Source organism: Astatotilapia calliptera, chromosome 10, assembly GCF_900246225.1.
Source record: "Astatotilapia calliptera chromosome 10, fAstCal1.2, whole genome shotgun sequence".
Classification (NCBI taxonomy): domain Eukaryota; kingdom Metazoa; phylum Chordata; class Actinopteri; order Cichliformes; family Cichlidae; genus Astatotilapia; species Astatotilapia calliptera.
Window position 1 is genome coordinate 6,514,321 of NC_039311.1, and position 18,777 is coordinate 6,533,097.

General features: G+C 39.4%; 1 protein-coding gene across 8 annotated transcripts in view; it reads right to left on the reverse strand.

Annotated features, from left to right (window-relative positions):
* Positions 1 to 9,905: 9,905 nt before the first annotated feature.
* The window catches only part of bbx (BBX high mobility group box domain containing), a 49,670-nt gene continuing 40,798 nt past the window's right edge, over positions 9,906 to 18,777 (reverse strand). For 7 of the 8 annotated variants that reach the window (XM_026181880.1, XM_026181877.1, XM_026181878.1 and 4 more), the window contains 5 exons: positions 17,614 to 17,765; positions 16,849 to 16,938; positions 14,701 to 14,895; positions 11,984 to 12,173; positions 9,906 to 11,290 (listed from right to left, as the gene is read on the reverse strand). In XM_026181880.1, the coding sequence (XP_026037665.1) occupies positions 11,212 to 11,290; positions 11,984 to 12,173; positions 14,701 to 14,895; positions 16,849 to 16,938; positions 17,614 to 17,765 (706 nt within the window). In that variant the 3' untranslated portion in view covers positions 9,906 to 11,211. The remainder of the gene's footprint in view (positions 11,291 to 11,983; positions 12,174 to 14,700; positions 14,896 to 16,848; positions 16,939 to 17,613; positions 17,766 to 18,777) is intronic. The other variant, XM_026181882.1, reaches the window with a different exon arrangement.

Genomic DNA, 18,777 nt, shown 5'->3' on the forward strand with positions numbered 1-18,777 from the left:
GTAAAAGGACCAAACTTCAGCCAGGAGAACAACTGAGATAATCCATCCACAATACGAGGTTAGTCATTCATATACTGCTGCATGGGCTGGGCTGTAGTTACACCCTAAGGTTTTAAAAACTGAGCTTAAATAAATGATTAGCGGTAATAAAAGCCGAGGGAGGTCAACAGGGATCACTGACTGTTTTAGGAGCTTTTTGAGATCAAATAGAAGAAAATACATAGCATTAAACATGTTAACAACACAAAAGCCATATTAAACGCAGACTACTTTAGACCCGGAAGTAGGATTCGTCGCGTCATCACTGAACAACCGGATAGCAGGCATGAGGCAGACCTCTGGGCCCTATTTCAGGAAGCCGGTTTAGAAAACTCAGAGTGAAAAACGATACTCAGGGTTGAGTAACCCCGAACTGTCCAACTCGGAATATTCGGTTTCAGAAAGGCTGATAACAAGTAGTTCAGTCAACGCGGAGTTGCTTTAACCCCAAGTTAAGCGCGCGCACGAGGATACATAAAGCCCTGATTAGTGGAGCACAGATTAAGCGAGTCACCATGGAGACGGAGGGAAAGAAGGCGCGGTCAATGTATTTTACAGCGCTTGAGGCCGAAATTCTGATGGCAGCATATGCCGATAACATGCAAATTCCGCGGAAAAAAGTAACACAGGCTCAGCTGCAAAAGAAAGGGAGCATGCATGGCAAAACATAGCCGACAGAGTCAATGCGTGAGTGTTAATTTAAACATTGATCTAGGGATTTCCACCCATTTAACACGTTATTTTATTATTTTTTATTTTTTATTTCATACATTTTATTTTGTGACGTGATGTGAGCGCAGGTGCAACCCAACAGGCCCCAAACGTTCCTGGCAGCAAGTAAAAATGAAATATAAAAATATAGTCCAAACAGGTGGTGTAATTGTATTATGAGCCATAGTGCTTGGTCTGTTTGTCCGATGTAAATCGATTGCAGTTAGAGGCTACATTAATTTTCTTTCTGTAAGCACTTATTGAAATTATCTGAGCACATTACAAGTACATATTTGCTTACTCTGTATGCTCAAATGTGACCCGTTATAGCCAACAGAAAAAAAAGCGGAGGCCCGAAAAACAGGTGGGGGTCCTCCACCACCACCACTCACAGAGGCTGAGCAGTTGGCTTCCACATTTGTGATAATGTTGGCAGCATCACATATGATCTTCACAGTGCAGAGAACACAAATTAGCATCCATTACTATAGTGAAATAATTTGTTAGTTTGAAATGCTACAGGGAACTATGTACCTGTACATTAATGCTGTGGAAAGACTTCCTGTTCACATAGTCTCCTTCATTTACTGAAGGAGCAATGATTGGAATGTGAGTGCCATCTATACAGCCAATCACGCCTGGGAACCGTGAGAATAAATGTAAAATTTAAGTAGTAGTTCAAATATCACCACATCATGAATTAAGTTTTGTTCATCCTGATACCTGCAATTTTGTGGCATCCCTCTTTGATAAATCGTGTGGGTCTATGACCGGGGAACACCACAAACGAGTACAGGAGACGTTTCAGTGCAACTGTAACATTCCTGACTGCCCGACAGACGGTAGCCTTGGAAACGTGCTCAGCGTCACCAATATTATACAGAAAGCTCCCGTTTGCAAAAAACCGAAGTGCAATACAAATAATATGTACAGAACTGAGAGAATGTCCGCGATGTGTCACATGAGCAATATTAGGCCTGAGGATGTTATTCAAATAAATTATAGATTGTGCTGAAAAACGGTAACGTTCACACAGGAAATCATCAGGAAATGATAAAATGTCCAAACGCGCTCTAATCACTCTCTCCCGGCAGAGAGCTCTGCGGAGAATTTGGGCTTCAACATCTACTGGCTCTTCAAGGAAGGGGCACGCCATGTCTGACACTTCCTACAGTCAGGTTTCCGACAAAGAGGCAGAGAACGTCAGGGTTAGTTGAAGTAAACCTGCTAGGGGGCAGGTTAGCTTCACGGAGTGTGTCGTCATAGTAACTCACTCAGAATTAATCTAAACTCGCTTTGTGAAACCGAAAACCCAGAGTTTTCGTTAACTCAGGGTATACTTACTCAAAGTTTGCACTAAACCGGCTTCCTGAAATAGGGCCCTGCAGAGAAAAATGTGTGTATTTGTTCATATAGCAGCGGTCAGGACTTGACTGGGACAAAAAAATCAGCCTGGGCATTTTGACTAGAGAACGGCCCACCAGGTATTATAGGAAAAGCCATAAAGCCTTTGAATGAAAACAAATGCTGTTGTGACAGTGATGTACACTGTCTTGTTGGTATATATGTATCAATCTAATAAACTTAAACCTACACCATCCTCCCTATTCTGGTACTTACTTACCAGAAATATCAAACAACCTAATCAATAATTACATATACCTAACTAGCAGGGTTGCCAACTCCCAGTAAAAAAAATAGGGGACCACCCCCCCACCCTCCGTCTCATGATGCTTAATCGACGTAATCGACTTTAATGTACTGCCAGGGTAAAACAAATGCACAGAAACCAGTTATTTTTCTACAGTAATTAAATAGATTCAATATCTTTCTGCAACAGAATTGCAGACTGCACACATGGTACTATAGCTTATTAGGGCATATATTAGACTTAATATTTACTATATACAATAATGAATTTTTATATATTTTACATCAGATGACCACTTTGGTTGTAAGATTTGGTTGTATTTATTAAAACCTAGACATTTTAAATGAGAATAAGAAAGAAAAGTTTACGGCTGTGGCTCCAGCAAACATCAGCTGATACTAGAAAGTAATATCAAATAAATTATAACAACAGCTTATCAAGCTTAAACGTGTTGCTGTTGTTTAGCGTGACATCCGCTGGTTTCGTCTTTCTGGCGCAAAGTGGGGGATAAACAAACGAGACGGACTTAGGACAGCAAAGCCGATCAGCTGATCATTGATGAGTTTCATGATTGAAGTAGCAATAGGAGATGGAGGGGGAGAGAATGAGAGAAGAAGAGGCAGCTATGCAGCGTAAAGACACAGAATAACTCCAGCTTTGTGTCTTTTTTATAAAAAAAAATTGCTGAAGTTCGGGACAAATGACGTTCCTTTACACCAAAATACAGAACTTTAAAGTTCGACCTCATCGGCTGTAATTGGTCCAGCCCAGAGTCGATCATGACCATTTGGCCAATCCACCACCTTTCATTGTTTATACCGTTACAAAAAACAAACAAACAAACAAAAAAAAACCGTCGACCCATTAAAAACGAAAAATCACCATCAGCCCACCGGGCAGATGCCCGGTATGCCCGATGGCCAGTCCAGCTATGGCAGCGGTTATACAGTTTACAGTTATATACAGTGTTGGGAAGGTTACTTTTAAAATGTATTCCATTACAGAATACAGAATACATGCCCCAAAATGTATTCTGTAACGTATTCCGTTACGTTACTCAATGACAGTAACGTATTCTGAATACTTTGGATTACTTAATATATTATCATGCTTTTTACAACAACGTGAATGTACTATTGCTGTGTGATTTATTACTATTACTGAAGGTCCGCGACTCCGAACTGTAGTAAAGGGACCTCTGACTAATACGGCGGGGTCCCTGTCGGCTCGTAGCCGAAAAATAGCTTTACTTTGTTGTGTGGGTCAACTTTTCTTGCGAGAGACAGAGAGAGGCGTTGAAAGACTGCTCCAACGGAACTTATTGTTTTCGGAGGAAAACACGAACACGGTGTACAGTCGAGTCTTAATAGCTTACTTACAACTGGGCTCGTCAGGCACTCTTCTTGGCTGCAGTGGTTATTATTATATTTACATGCTTCCAGCTCCCGTTTTTCTTCGACGACAACTCGTACCTTTCCACTCCCCTTTTTCTCCCTCCTCGCGCTCACAGACCCATAACGTGTATGGCAGTCCATTCTCCCTGCAACACGGACTACACTGCCCATGATGCTACATTCTTTAGAGCTATGCTTGTAGCATTCAGCCTGTTAGCTTAGCACAACAACAACAACAACGAAAAGGCTCTCAGGAAACACACAGTCAAAAGAGAGAGAGAGAGCGTCGCCCTGTAACCATGGCAACCGTAACGCTGCCGCCTGGAACGAAAGAACGTAGCTGTCAAACAAAACCCAAACAGTCCTGACCCGCGACAATATTAAACAGAAAAGTACCGCAGTGTAATCCATTTATTTCAACAAAGTAACTGTATTCTGAATACCACCTTTTTAAACGGTAACTGTAACGGAATACAGTTACTCATATTTTGTATTTTAAATACGTAACCGCGGTACATGTATTCCGTTACTCCCCAACACTGGTTATATATGGTACAGATAAAGGTGAGAGGGGGGTTACTGGGGCTTCGTTAGGTACACCTGTTTAGCAGATCCTCCAAAAATATCTAATCAACCAATCAAGTCACAGTACCTTAGTGTATTTAGGAATGTTGAAAAAACCTGTTTAAGTTCTAATCGAACCTCAGAATGAGGAAGAAAAGTGGTTTAAGTGACTTTGGCAAGGTTGCTTGTGACAGATGGACTATTTCACAAAGTGCTGACCTTTGCGCCACTAAGCCTAATCTTAAAAGTAGAGATAGTGTCTGTCTCCTGAATCCAAATTGGAAACTGGCTCCACAGAAGAGAGGCCTGAAAGCTTTGCTTCCCATTCTACTTTTAAATGCCACAAGTAAAGTCACAAGCAGTTGGCATACTCTAGGATAGTAGAAAAGTGCTATATAAGAATCAGTCTATTTACCAAGTAAGCCGGTAATCTGAAGAGTGAAGTGCTCTATTGGGTTGATAGGGTACTATAAGGTCTTTGAGATAAATGGGGCTGAGTGAGCATGCAAGTGCCAATGCCAGGGATTCTTACTGCAACATTTTGGATCAGGGAGTTTTAGGATAAATAATAATCTGATAATCTGACTGATAATAATGAATTACAGAAGTCCCAGAAGTAACAGTTCCATGAACTAGTTTTTAGCATTACTTTGAGACAGAATGTTTCTAATTTTGGAGATATTGTGGAAATGGAAGAAAGCAGTCCTGCATATTTGTGTAATATGTGCATTGAAGGAAATATCCTGATCAAAAACAACTCCAGCATTCCTCACAGTGTTGCTGGAGGCCAATGTAATCTTCCAAAAATATTGGAAATTGAATTCCAATCCTACTAAAAAAGTGAATTCTTTTTGTCCATGATACACAACAAAGAGATATTTGACATATTCTTGTTTAATTACAAATAGAATATTTGATATCAAAGGACCTAAAACAAAATCAGCCATTGAATGTGGAGAAGAAACTAAAAGAACGCAAGACCAAATTACACTTGTGTTTTAAAAAATATCTTGCAGTGGTGAGTACCAACCAAAAGCGGTCCAAGGAAGGGCTACCAGTAAACCGGTGACAGGGACATAGGCGCCCAATGCTCATTGATTGGCGCAGGGAACAAAGGCTGGCCCATGTGGTACAATATTTAAAAAAAAAAAAAAAGAGCTAATATAACAGAAATAGCAGAAAAGAGTTTCATATAAGAGTCCAAACACAGTGCACCACAGCTTGCTTTGTATGGGATTGCAAAGTCACAGGTCAGTCACAGTCCCTTTGCATGTAAGCATCAAAACTTGACCTTGGAGCGCTGGAAGAAGGTAGTCTGATCTGGTGAATCACGGTTTCTTTTACGTGATGAGGACAGACAGATGCATGTGCAGCATTTATCTGTGGACGAGATGGTAAATGGACTGGTTCTCATATAGCGCCTTTCTACTCTGAGCACTTTAGACAACTTGGTTCGTTCACCCATTCGCACAAGCACTTTTTTCTATGCTCTGCTATGTAAGTGCTTTTTATCTAACATTGACATGCATGGGATTAGTATCTTGCCCAAGGATATTTGGCATGCAGACCAGAGAAGATGGGGACTGATCCACAGCTATCCATGGCAGCAAGAGGGAAGGAAAGCAAGTTGGCAAGGATAGTGTGACACTCTGGGCAAAATTCTTCTGAGAAACCCTGGGTCCTGGACTTCACGTGGATGTCATTTCTAGACATAGCACATACCTGAACAGTACTGCAGACCATGTACACCCCTTCGTGGCAGTGGCCTCTTTCAAATGGATAATCCTCCCAAATCCCAAGTCTGATCAATGGAGTCCCCTCCTCTCAACTTGCATGACTTAAAGAACCTGCTGCTCTCGCCGTATTGGCAGATTCCACAGGACACCTTTACAGGTCAGATCTGTTTTAAACAACGTTAGTATGGTGGTTGTGCTGTGGTCCATGTACAGTTATCAACTATTTTTTTGGTATATTTATTTGTGTTTGTAGTGTGTGTGAGAGCGTTTCAGTAGTGTGTGTGAGAGCGTTTCAGTAGTGTGTGTGAGAGCTAAAATTTCAGTAGTGTGTGTGAGAGCGTTTCAGTAGTGTGTGTGAGAGCTAAAATTTCAGTAGTGTGTGTGAGAGCGTTTCAGTTGTGTGTGTGAGAGCGTTTCAGTAATAATGTCCCTTACGGCACCTCATAGCCCACCCCTAATACACACACACACACACACACACACACACACACACACACACAAAACAGGGCACTAGCTGTTCATTATAAATATAATGAGGCAATGGAAGAATGTATATAAAAACACTTATTCCACACAGATGTAGTAGATGTTATTTTAATAGGTGTTCAAGAAGCAAAAGTTGCGTCAGAAGAAAGTGTCAAAGGAATAACAGTTGCATCAGCAAACAGTGTCATGACATAGTTTAGGACGATGTGGGGTATGGAAGGTCGGGTGGCTAAGGGATCCCACACTAAGCAGGGGTTCCAGTAAGGCAAGGCTGCATGTAACAACTGGGCTTTAACAATCAAAAACAGACGTTTCATAATGATTACAGTAACATAAATTAGAGTAAGCACATGATATACAACCCTATTGGAGGAAAGATACTTAGAAGATCCGACAATCTCTTCATCACAAAAAAGTCATGATCTACATCCAGTAAAGGGTAAATAACCTTATACATGTGCATGTATAAACAGATGCATATTCATTTCTATATTTCACTGTTTGTTTGTTTTTTTATTTGACTAAAACTATAAAAAGGAGCAGTAATAAATAAACCGGGACTCAAGCATTTCATTGTTGTGATTGCAGAAGTGTCCCAGTTGAACTCTTCTGAACAGACTTTTACTTTTACTGCAAAGGAAAAAAGTAACAAACCGGGGAAAGAGATTTTCCAACCACTCAATATGCACAAATCTTTCTTTTATCAGTCTTATGGATGGTGACATGACAGTCCTTTGGACTTAAAACTGCCCCACATTTCCAGTGACTATAAGGTGCAGCAGCTTTTCTGTCATGAGAACTGTTGGTTGTAACAACTATGTACCTTAGAAACAGTATACCATCATAGCATACAATACAGTACAATCAAGACTGAATTAGAAAAATACAGGTACAAAATGATTACATTCAAGAAGACAGTGCTAACACAAAAGGGTATTATAATCATTTAGGTCATTAATATAGGAATTCAACATTATAGAAGCATTTTCTAGGTAGAAAAAGTGAGGGAAAATGACAAAATTATGGCTGTATTGTAGATGTGTGGTTTTGTTACTGACACACACACATAGTGCCTTGAAAAAGTATTTGCCCCAACATGTTACATAATAAATTGTGATGAACCACATTTTTAGAAACCCGAGTTCACTTTCACTATCCACACTCCTGCCAGACCTGCTGAATTAAGACATTACTTAAACAGAACCTGTCTGACAAAGAAAAGTAGGCTAAACGAAAGGACATCATCCCATAACTTAAAGAAAAAGATGACATCTATCAGACTGGAAAGGATTTCTATGGCTTTGAGACTCCAGCGAACAGTGGGATTCTTTTTCTGGAGTGGCCAGCCTACCAAAATTACTGCAAGAGTACACTGAACAACTTGTAAAGAACAGCAAGGCTCACTTGCCTCAGTTATGAAGCAGTGTTCATGATTCAACAATAAGGGATCTCTATGGAAGAGACCCAAGGTCAAAGCCACTGCTGTCAAAAAACAAATAAACAAAAAAACTCCAATTTGATGATCCAAGAATTTTGGTAAAAATACTCTATGGACTGACGAGGGAAAAGTTGAACTCCTTTGGAAATGATACATTTCGTACAATTTAACATAAAACCAAAATAGCATTTCATAAAAAGTACATCATACCAACAGTTAAACAGTATGATGGTAGTGTGAGGTCTGGGACCCAGATGACTTTGCATGATTGTTTAAACTATTAATTCTGCTCTCTACTAGAAAATCCTGAAGGAGAATTTGGACTTACCAGAGACCACACTAGAAAGTCCACCTGTGAGGGGTTTGGTGTGGCCTAGTCAAAGGTTTTTCATTCTTAAAACACTCCAATGTGGCAGATTTCAATTCTGCAAAGAAGAATGTAACAACATTCCTCCACAGCACTATGAAAAAAATCACCAGTTATCAGAGATGACTGAGTGCAGTGTATGAGTTCTTGCCACCAAGGACTTGGATCTTTGTCTAATATTCGTTTTGTTTAATGCTCTCAAACCTCTGTGTTTCACAAACAGGCAAAGAAACAAAGAAATTAGCAAGGTGGCAAATACTTTTCCATGACACTGTATACATATATCATTAAAATGCATAATTTCCACAGAGTGGGTAAAATTTATATATGCTTCCAAGACCATGACCATTTTGCCTTGGGTCATAAGGTGCAAATACTGAATATATACAGGCATTTAGTGGTGCCTTTTTGTTGCACTTAATTCCAACTCTGTATCCCACACAGGATGAATTGTGCTGATAATGTTACCTGAATATTTAAATACCTAAAAAACAAACAAAAAGAAACAATCTAGAGCACCCCCCCCCCCCAAAAAAAAAAAAAAAAAAGCAGGATTTGTGGCTGAATATACCTTTCCCTTCTTTGGCAAATGTCAACATACTCACTTGCTACAAGCTAGTATCTGTCTCTTTTTTTTCTCTGTGTGGTCTGGGGGAAGACAACTTCTTTGTCTTTACAAAGAACTACACTGATTTCCACCAGTGGAAGAACTATACAGTTTACCATTGTACCAAGTGACAGAAATGTAACTTTCTTTTATATCAGAAAAAAACTACATACATCCATTCTTAGGATTATCATAAAGCATTTTGGGGTTCCTTTAACTTTGACTCTTTTTTTTTTTTAATAAAACAAGTTCTTAGATGAATTAAAGACTTGTTGCATGTACAGGAATATTTGCATTGTAAGGCCTATATAAGATATGAATGACTCTGAAATAATGTATTTCTAAAAAAATGACTTCTCTGAGATCCAATATTACAATATTTCTGTCTCCTGTCATTAAGTGTCTGAAAGCACTGAAAGACACCTCATTATTTGAAGACAGTGCATTTTTTGGTGCCTCTCTGCTTATCACAGTAGAGACACATTTGTCATCCGTGAGCTTAATTTTTTTTTTTTAACAACAGTCCTAATCCAGTAAACTTCACCTCAGGAAAAACAGTGAAGTTCTTAAGGGACTTAGTTGAAAGAATATCATAAACACACACCCAAAAAAGAACGATCAAATAGAAAGCTAAAAGCTATAAAAGTTATTAAATGTGACTGAATCTAAGTATTGGTCTCCAAAGAGGAAGGCTCCTCGTGGTACATACATGACAGGAGTCTCAGTGGAATGAATATATATATATATATATATATATATATATATATATATATATATATATATATATATATATATATATATACATACATACATACATACATACATACATACATATATATATATATATATATATATATATATATATATATATATATATACATATACATATACATATACATACATACACACACACATACATATATATATACATACATATATGTACACACACATATATTCCACTGAGACTCCTCTCATCTATGTTGAAATTGTGGCTGGTTTTAGCCAGGTCCTGAGGGTGTTAAAGATACTACTGACTTAAGTAAGAACACTGCCTCTGGTGGAGATGATGCATTTTATTACCCCGTTACATGAGCAATTTAAACTTAAGATTAGTCTATTTTTATGGTATAAACAAGCAAAACACCTCTTTCATGAAGTAAGACGTACACATAAATTAACCTTTCTAACTGCTACGCAAACTGCAATAAGATCAAGTATTGACAAAAACTGCATTCACTTTTCAGAAATGTTTGCACTGACTTTGGGACACTGAGCAAGAAGCTGCTTGAGGGCTTTCTGGTGGCAAAGAGGGTGTAGGTGGGAGGGTTAAGACTATAGTTTAAGCACTTTTCCTCAATCTCCCCATCACAAAAATGTGTTTTTTCCCCCACAAGCCTCACAGCCACACTGTGATTCTACTGCTAGAAATTAGACAGGGCTCCTTGTTTACATGCAAGTGATGCACAGGTCTACTTTTCATATTCAGGCTATAACACATTTATTTGCGGTTACCACACTTTTGTAGTAAAGCATCACAATTTTAACACATATCCAAACCTCAACCAAGATTTCTTCAGTGTTTGAGTACACCGTAAGACTAAGTTAGTAATGGTCTACCAATCGTGGTTGGTTACCCTGGTTTAAGCCATTTTGGGTTGAAGCTAAAAGGGATTAAGAGCTATTTAAATGCAGAGGTATTGTAACAGAGGTGGAGGGAACTCTTCAGCAGGTGTATGTGTGAGGTATAAAAGATGAGAGAAAGCTGATTTGTCTCTAAAACAAATGCAGTTTCTTTTTTCTTTCCATCTAAAATGCCTTAACTTTAAAATGGCCTCTGTTTGATAAACATGTACAATAAACCCATGACATCCATCTCTATAAGAGAAGCCATGCACTGGTTGATAGCTTGATACTTTCAAAGGCCCTATTAGCATATCTGGGAGTGGGGATGGGGATGTATGGACTTAAGAAAGGCATCTTTCCCCCAAACCAAAAGAAGGTTTAAGGGGAAACACTGAGATAACGAGGAGGTGGAGGAAGAAGAGGAGGAGGAGGAGAAGGTCTCCTTCTCCTTCGAGGAAATTTACCACAAAGCGGAAGGTGGAATATGTCCAAAGCTTCTCGATCAAGTCTTCATTCAGTGTGGGGCTACCACAGAGGAAAGTTGAGATCCAATGCAAACCTTCGTGTTGTGGCTTCTCAGAACAGCAGAAGAGTTTCACTGATCAGCGCAGGAGATGAGAACTGGAGTCTGGGAAAGTTCGTTATTCTGACTCTCAGCCAAGCCTCTCTGACCTCTGAAACAAGACAGTAAGAGAGACTGAAGAGTATGCTTCATTTTTTAAACTAGTTTAAAGATTTTGCTTTCAAGCACTAGGCCCATTGTCTTTTAATGCAAAGTTCTTGGAAATTCTTTCAAGTTCTCTGCGTTTCCACCATAGTCTAAAAGACTATATGACATATGAATAGCATTTTTTTCTTTCCTTTTTTCATGTCTTCATTCTTGACAGAAGACAAATCAGTCATAAAACCAAAATAACACAATATACAATAAAAAGAAAGAGTATTAAAAATGCTATAACTCTCCAAGCTTTGTTATTGCAGTGCTGAATAACACAAATAAAGAGTCATTTGATATAAAGCTGAATCAGAGAGTAGAAATGAAAATAAAAATACTGGGTTGCAATGAGTCATATGGATGCGTCGTATAAATAAAGCTGAACTGAACTGAATGGTTCATATGAGATATCTAAATTCTAGACAGCAGCATGTAAGGGTGCTAGCAGTGCACTCTATTTTTTTAAATGGTCAAATTTATAACATTTGAGTGAGGAATACTCCCCCCCCCAAAAAAAAAAAATTTGCCTACCTTAATTAAAATGACCCAATAAATAAAACCTAACTAATCTCTGGTATATTACAATCCTTAAGTGTTAGCAAAAGAATAACAATCACAAGCCAAGTCCATGCATACGGTAACCGGTCTCTACCTGTGAATATTTTCCATGGCTGCAACCTCAGCGAGGGCAGCCAAGCTGAACAAGGCAGGCAGCTCTTGTGATATGGTGCTTCTTTCTGCCTCCTCTCCTCTGTGACTATAGCACCCCATTTCATTGCATAAATTCTGTTGTGGTAATGGCTTCTTATCCTGGTCCTGGTTCAGGTCCCTTGTTTTGTCTTCTGTAGTAACAAAGCACATATGTACAATTCTCAGGAACATAACTGAATATTTTTCAGAACATGTCATTAATAGTTTCTGCTCACATATTAAGTTTCAAAATAATTTTACCAAAAACCGTCATGACATGAGATGCCAGAGTGTATCGTGCCACCAAAAAGTAGAAATGGTTGGATCATATAAGTAAATATTAGCTGATTGATGTGGTACGTAGAAATGAATTTGGTCAAATGTGCTCTCACTCAGTTCTTTCACTATCTACAGCACATGTAGCATCACACATCACAGCAAAGGGTGTACTAAGAAGGAAGGAGCTATATTCAAACACTTATGTTTGGGGATGCTATGACTCAGGTGGCAGAAAGGGTCATCTACCGACTGGAATTTCGGTAGATTGAATCCCAGCTCCTTATGTTTGTGTGTAAGAGTATCCTTGGGCGAGAACCTCGAGTTCCCCCTGATGCATCCGTCAGAGTACGAGTGCGTGAATATTTTCGCTAATTCTTTTATCTGAAGAATGCTTTAAGCAGAGTAGAACAGAATAAAATAGCCCTTTATTCCTTTTGTACATGTACAATGAAATTGTGGCCGATACCATACGTGAGATACAAACTCCTGGATACATTTTAGACACTCACCTGCCATTCCCCTCTGACCTCTGGCACAAACAAGGCATTTTTGCCTAGACAAACTGGATTTTATTGAAAATCTGGAAACTGTTGTGCAGGAAAATCCCAGTAGATCTGTTTCTGAAATAGTTGAGTATTACTCAGACTAGCTTTCTTCCTCATTCTGATGTTAGGTTTGAACTTCAACCATCTCTGCATGCTTAAACTGCTGCCATTTGATTGGCTGTTGAAATATTTGCATTAACAAGAAGTTAAGCAGGTTTATCTAATAAAGTGGTAAATTTAAGAATAAAATTATTAGTTTTCACAAAGTCTGTGGATTCAGTTTTTATTATGCCAGTTTGCATAAATGCAGTGGTCCCTCTTTACCATAAAACTAAACATATGACTAAATATTCTATTTCCACTGCATTTCAGCTCTGCCACAAAAAGACTGTGTGATTGTTACACAGGAAGCATGTAGAAACAGCTTAGAAAAAGAGTTTGGGTGACTGCACAAGTTGAGTGCTCAGACTGAGTAGAAAAGCGCTATATCTTAATGCATTCTCAATCAGCCAGTTAAGTAAATCTTCAGAATCTGAAAACGCTACATCCAGATGAACAGAATCAACCTTTGGAAGAAAAAAGAATTGGTCGATTTACCATTTACTAACAAGAACAACACAAAAAGGCTGTTTATAATTCTGATCATTTATCAGTACTGATACATGTGAGACTTTATCAGAGGTGTGAACATCACAGCAGATGCCTTTGTGTCAAAGTAACTGAGAATAAAACACGGAAAAACATGAAGGAGATTTTCCTGGCCTGGCTTTTTATAGCATATAACCTTAAAAATATTCTGCATAATTTTAAAAAGTATAAATTTCTACAGTATTGAACAGCAGAAATTAGGCTTTCTTGTCTGAGGACATTCAAGTCCAAAAAAAAAAAAAAGACAGCAGCCATTAGTGCTGTAAACAACGGTAGACTGGTGGGTAATAAGCGAATAAATAACGCCAAAAAACAAAGATTTGAGATGGGAAAACTGTTCTTGAAGTACAGAGAGAGAGAGAGAGAGCTGTGCACGAAGTGTGATTTTATCGTGGTGGAAGCAAAACAGCAAAAGTAAGAGGAAAGTAATGACAATATTTATCAAATGTGAAGCGTAGTTTAGATCTTATTTTGCTGCTGGTTCAGTGTAGGTGCCGTCGGGTGAGAAAGCCAAGAGAGAGAAAGCTGATTCTGATGCGTCGGGTCGGTGCTCTGTGTTTACGTCTTTGTGCAGAATCCGTGTACCTGCTCTCATTTGCTGTTTGGTGGTTGTTGAAATAGTTTTGAGAGCTTTAATCTGAGATTCTGGCGTTTCTGGCAAAATATATTTATATTTAAAAGTTGATTCAGGATTTAATGAATTGATATCGCTTTATTCAAGCTACTCACCTCCCTCTTCCACCTGCACTTTCAAATGTACACACAAAGGACTACGGGACAACTACAGGACCATGGCCAATTTTAGAGGTCCCGCCCCTGACTATCTCTGATTGGGTCACACGATAGCGGCATGATGTGTGTCAGTTGTTGACCACACGGACACTTTCAGAGTTGCGGAGATTTTGAGAAATACATTGCTGCCATTTTCAATTTACAGTTTAGTGCCAAGATACTGTATACAAGAATTATCAGACAATGTAGGTACAGGCTGCTACAAGCTAATAAGCTTTTAGTTCCAGTTTCCTTAATATATCAGCCTGGGTGGACTGAGTATCTTACTAATTAAATAAATTAAAATATAATATCAGCATAAGACAAATTCTGGACTATCAAGTTGGACCTGCCACTTCCAAAATGACATTTTTTTCATGTATATTGATACATTGAGCTAAACTGCAAAAACAAAATGGATATTGACGTTACTCACCCTCACTTGGAGACACACTGCCATGTGCCGTGCGCACCAAGTGTGTAATCTTAGTCTTCCTTGCCTTTCGTTTCTGGCTACCAACTAGTATCTCCATGGTAGCAGTGCCCTGGACATCTGGGCACATTATGGGAACGGGAGCACATAATTTGACTTCCGAACCTATATCCAGTGTGGAATCAGTCTGTCCCACTGCTGTGGAGCACAATCACCACAATGGTTTCAGTCATTTGACCATTGCACAGACATAAAAAAAACCTGAAAATCACCGGCACAGACATTTGAGTCCTCTTAACAATGACTTAACGATTACAATTTTATCATTCATTGTGACCAAACAAAAGCATACTGTTTACAAATAATTCTCTGCAGAGTATTTCATAGATACAGTGGGGCAAAAAAGTATTTAGTCAGCCACCAATTGTGCAAGTTCCCCCACCTAAAATGATGACAGAGGTCAGTAATTTGCACCAGAGGTACACTTCAACTGTGAGAGACAGAATGTGAAAAAAAAATCCATGAATCCACATGGTAGGATTTGTAAAGAATTTATTCGTAAATCAGGGTGGAAAATAAGTATTTGGTCAATAACAAAAATACAACTCAATACTTTGTAACATAACCTTTGTTGGCAATAACAGAGGTCAAACGTTTACTATAGGTCTTTACCAGGTTTGCACACACAGTAGCTGGTATTTTGGCCCATTCCTCCATGCAGATCTTCTCGAGAGCAGTGATGTTTTGGGGCTGTTGCCGAGCAACACGGACTTTCAACTCCCGCCACAGATTTTCTATGGGGTTGAGGTCTGGAGACTGGCTAGGCCACTCCAGGACTTTCAAATGCTTCTTACGGAGCCACTCCTTTGTTGCCCGGGTGGTGTGTTTTGGATCATTGTCATGTTGGAAGACCCAGCCTCGTTTCATCTTCAAAGTTCTCACTGATGGAAGGAGGTTTTGGCTCAAAATCTCACGATACATGGCCCCATTCATTCTGTCCTTAACACGGATCAGTCGTCCTGTCCCCTTGGCAGAAAAACAGCCCCATAGCATGATGTTTCCACCCCCATGCTTCACAGTAGGTATGGTGTTCTTGGGATGCAACTCAGTATTCTTCTTCGTCCAAACACGACGAGTTGAGTTTATACCAAAAAGTTCTACTTTGGTTTCATCTGACCACATGACATTCTCCCAATCCTCTGCTGTATCATCCATGTGCTCTCTGGCAAACTTCAGACGGGCCTGGACATGCACTGGCTTCAGCAGCGGAACACGTCTGGCACTGCGGGATTTGATTCCCTGCCGTTGTAGTGTGTTACTGATGGTGACCTTTGTTACTTTGGTCCCAGCTCTCTGCAGGTCATTCACCAGGTCCCCCCGTGTGGTTCTGGGATCTTTGCTCACCGTTCTCATGATCATTTTGACCCCACGGGATGAGATCTTGCGTGGAGCCCCAGATCGAGGGAGATTATCAGTGGTCTTGTATGTCTTCCATTTTCTGATGATTGCTCCCACAGTTGATTTTTTCACACCAAGCTGCTTGCCTATTGTAGATTCACTCTTCCCAGTCTGGTGCAGGTCTACAATACTTTTCCTGGTGTCCTTCAAAAGCTCTTTGGTCTTGGCCATGGCGGAGTTTGGAGTCTGACTGTTTGAGGCTGTGGACAGGTGTCTTTTATACAGATGATGAGTTCAAACAGGTGCCATTCATACAGGTAATGAGTGGGGGACAGAAAAGCTTCTTACAGAAGACGTTACAGGTCTGTGAGAGCCAGAGATTTTCCTTGTTTGAGGTGACCAAATACTTATTTTCCACCCTAATTTACGAATAAATTCTTTACAAATCCTACCATGTTAATTCATGGATTTTTTTTTCACATTCTGTCTCTCACAGTTGAAGTGTACCTCTGGTGCAAATTACTGACCTCTGTCATCATTTTAAGTGGGGGAACTTGCACAATCGGTGGCTGACTAAATACTTTTTTGCCCCACTGTATCCCCTGTGTCCTATAGTTACAGTTTTGTTTAATAACTTAGAAATCACAAAAACAGGTAACTTTTGAACATTTTCATCCCCTGTGTTTCAGTTTTAATTTGAAAATGGTTCATGGACCTGCTATATAAAGCGCAAAAATCAACAATCTATTTCACCTTTTTCCACTGCACCTGGTTTCTCCTTTTTTTGTTTGTGCAATCTCGTCCTAACAATCTTGTGGAATGTAGTCTTTTTCTGAGATGGCCCTGATATAGCAAAAACAAACAAACAAACAAACAAAAAAAACAAACAAACAACAAAAAAACAGATAGGTAAAGAAAGGAAGATCATGGAAATTCAATGTTATGGAGTCCAAAGGTTTCTTTGGTTTGTTTCTATTTTTTATACATAATGAGAACTGGTCCTTAGTACCTGAATAGGACTGTATAAACAGGTATAGAGTGGATTATGGATGATAAGTGAGGGTGTAGAAATGGGTGACAAATTAATAAAAAAAAACTCAACATCAAGCTTTAGTGCCTTAATGTCCATAGGTGTCTAAAACATTGATCGAAAATATATTTATAGTTAGATGTTTTGATGCCGGCAGTGGAAATTGCTGTCTAACAACTGGGCGAAATCTTCAGTTAGGGTACGGTCCAATGACTGTGAAGGCCATAGAATGTCATTCAAATAATCCTCATCTAATCACCCAATGAAATGTTGTGAACTGTTGTGTCCTATACACTGGGATATCGTGATCCTCAAGAGACCACATCCAGTAACCATTCAATCTTCAGTCAAAGGGAACACAAACCCCCCAAACAAAATCCTCCAAATCTTCAGGGGCCGAGGGTTTGAGTGTTTCTTTAATTTGTCACTCATATGTTATATCACATTATTTATTCTAGTGTAGACTGGACCTCAAACTTTGTTCCTACCTTTTCCGGTCTTAGACTCATCTCTTTGGATGGTGGTGCTGTCGGACTTCTTTTTTTTTGCAACAGCAGTGCCCTTTTTATCAAAGGTCATCGGGCTATACTGTGGCAGGCTGTTAAACTTCTTCTCAAACTCCTCCTCCAGTTTACCTAGGCTGACAAGTAAATTTCAGAGATTCACAAAGGGTAGCTTAACAAGCTTTAAAAAAAAAAAAAGCCAAATGTCAGTGATCTTGTAAATTCTTCAAACACCAGCACAGAACAATAAACTGGACACAGGGAAAGAATGGGTATTACAACTACTTGCACAACAAAATTTAGGTGCAATGAACTGTTGAGTGTGGTTTCCATTTTAGTGGTTCATTATGGCATACTCGACATACTTGACTATTATATATGTGTAATCTACAGTGTTGGGACTAACGCGTTATTAAGTAACGCGTTACAGTCACTACGTTATTATTGTGGTAACGAGCACGGTAACTAGTTATTATGCTAAAATCAGGAACGCGTTAGTCGTTACTGGGATTTAGATAGGGTCGTTACTCGTTACTTCGTGTGGTGGCTATCGCGGAGCTTCCAACAGATTCAGTAACATTAGCAAGTGATGGAGGCCAGCAGATGGATGAAGGAAAAGGGACGCAGAAGGAAAAGAGACCCGAGGAAGCCGCCGGTCCAAGTGTGAACTGAACTTCAGGTAAGAAGTTATGACCTGCAGTCTCTCTGGGTCAGATATGAACCAAGTTTAGGTGGAGTTTATTTTCGTTATTCTGACTTTTTCCGTACTGCGTGCTAGCTAGCATGACGGAGTTTCTATACAGCTGGGTGGGTGCTATGAAGTTAATGATGTTGAACTTTATTTTGTTCATAAGTTATTAGAGTTGCCAACCGTCCCGTCTGGTATTCAGAGAAAATATTACGCGTTTCTTATTGAGGTGAAAAGGAACAGTTTGTCCCGTAATTCAGCTACAATGAAAAAGGCACAAAGCTGGAGTTATTCTGTGTCTTTGCTGCACAGCTGCCTCTTCTTCTCTCATCCTCTCCCTCTCCCCCTCCCTCTCCCGTTTCTACTTCAATCATGAAAACTGATCAATGATCAGCTGATCGGCTCTCTTGTTTGTTTATCGCTCACTTTGCGCCAGAAAGAGGAAACCAGCGGATGTCGCG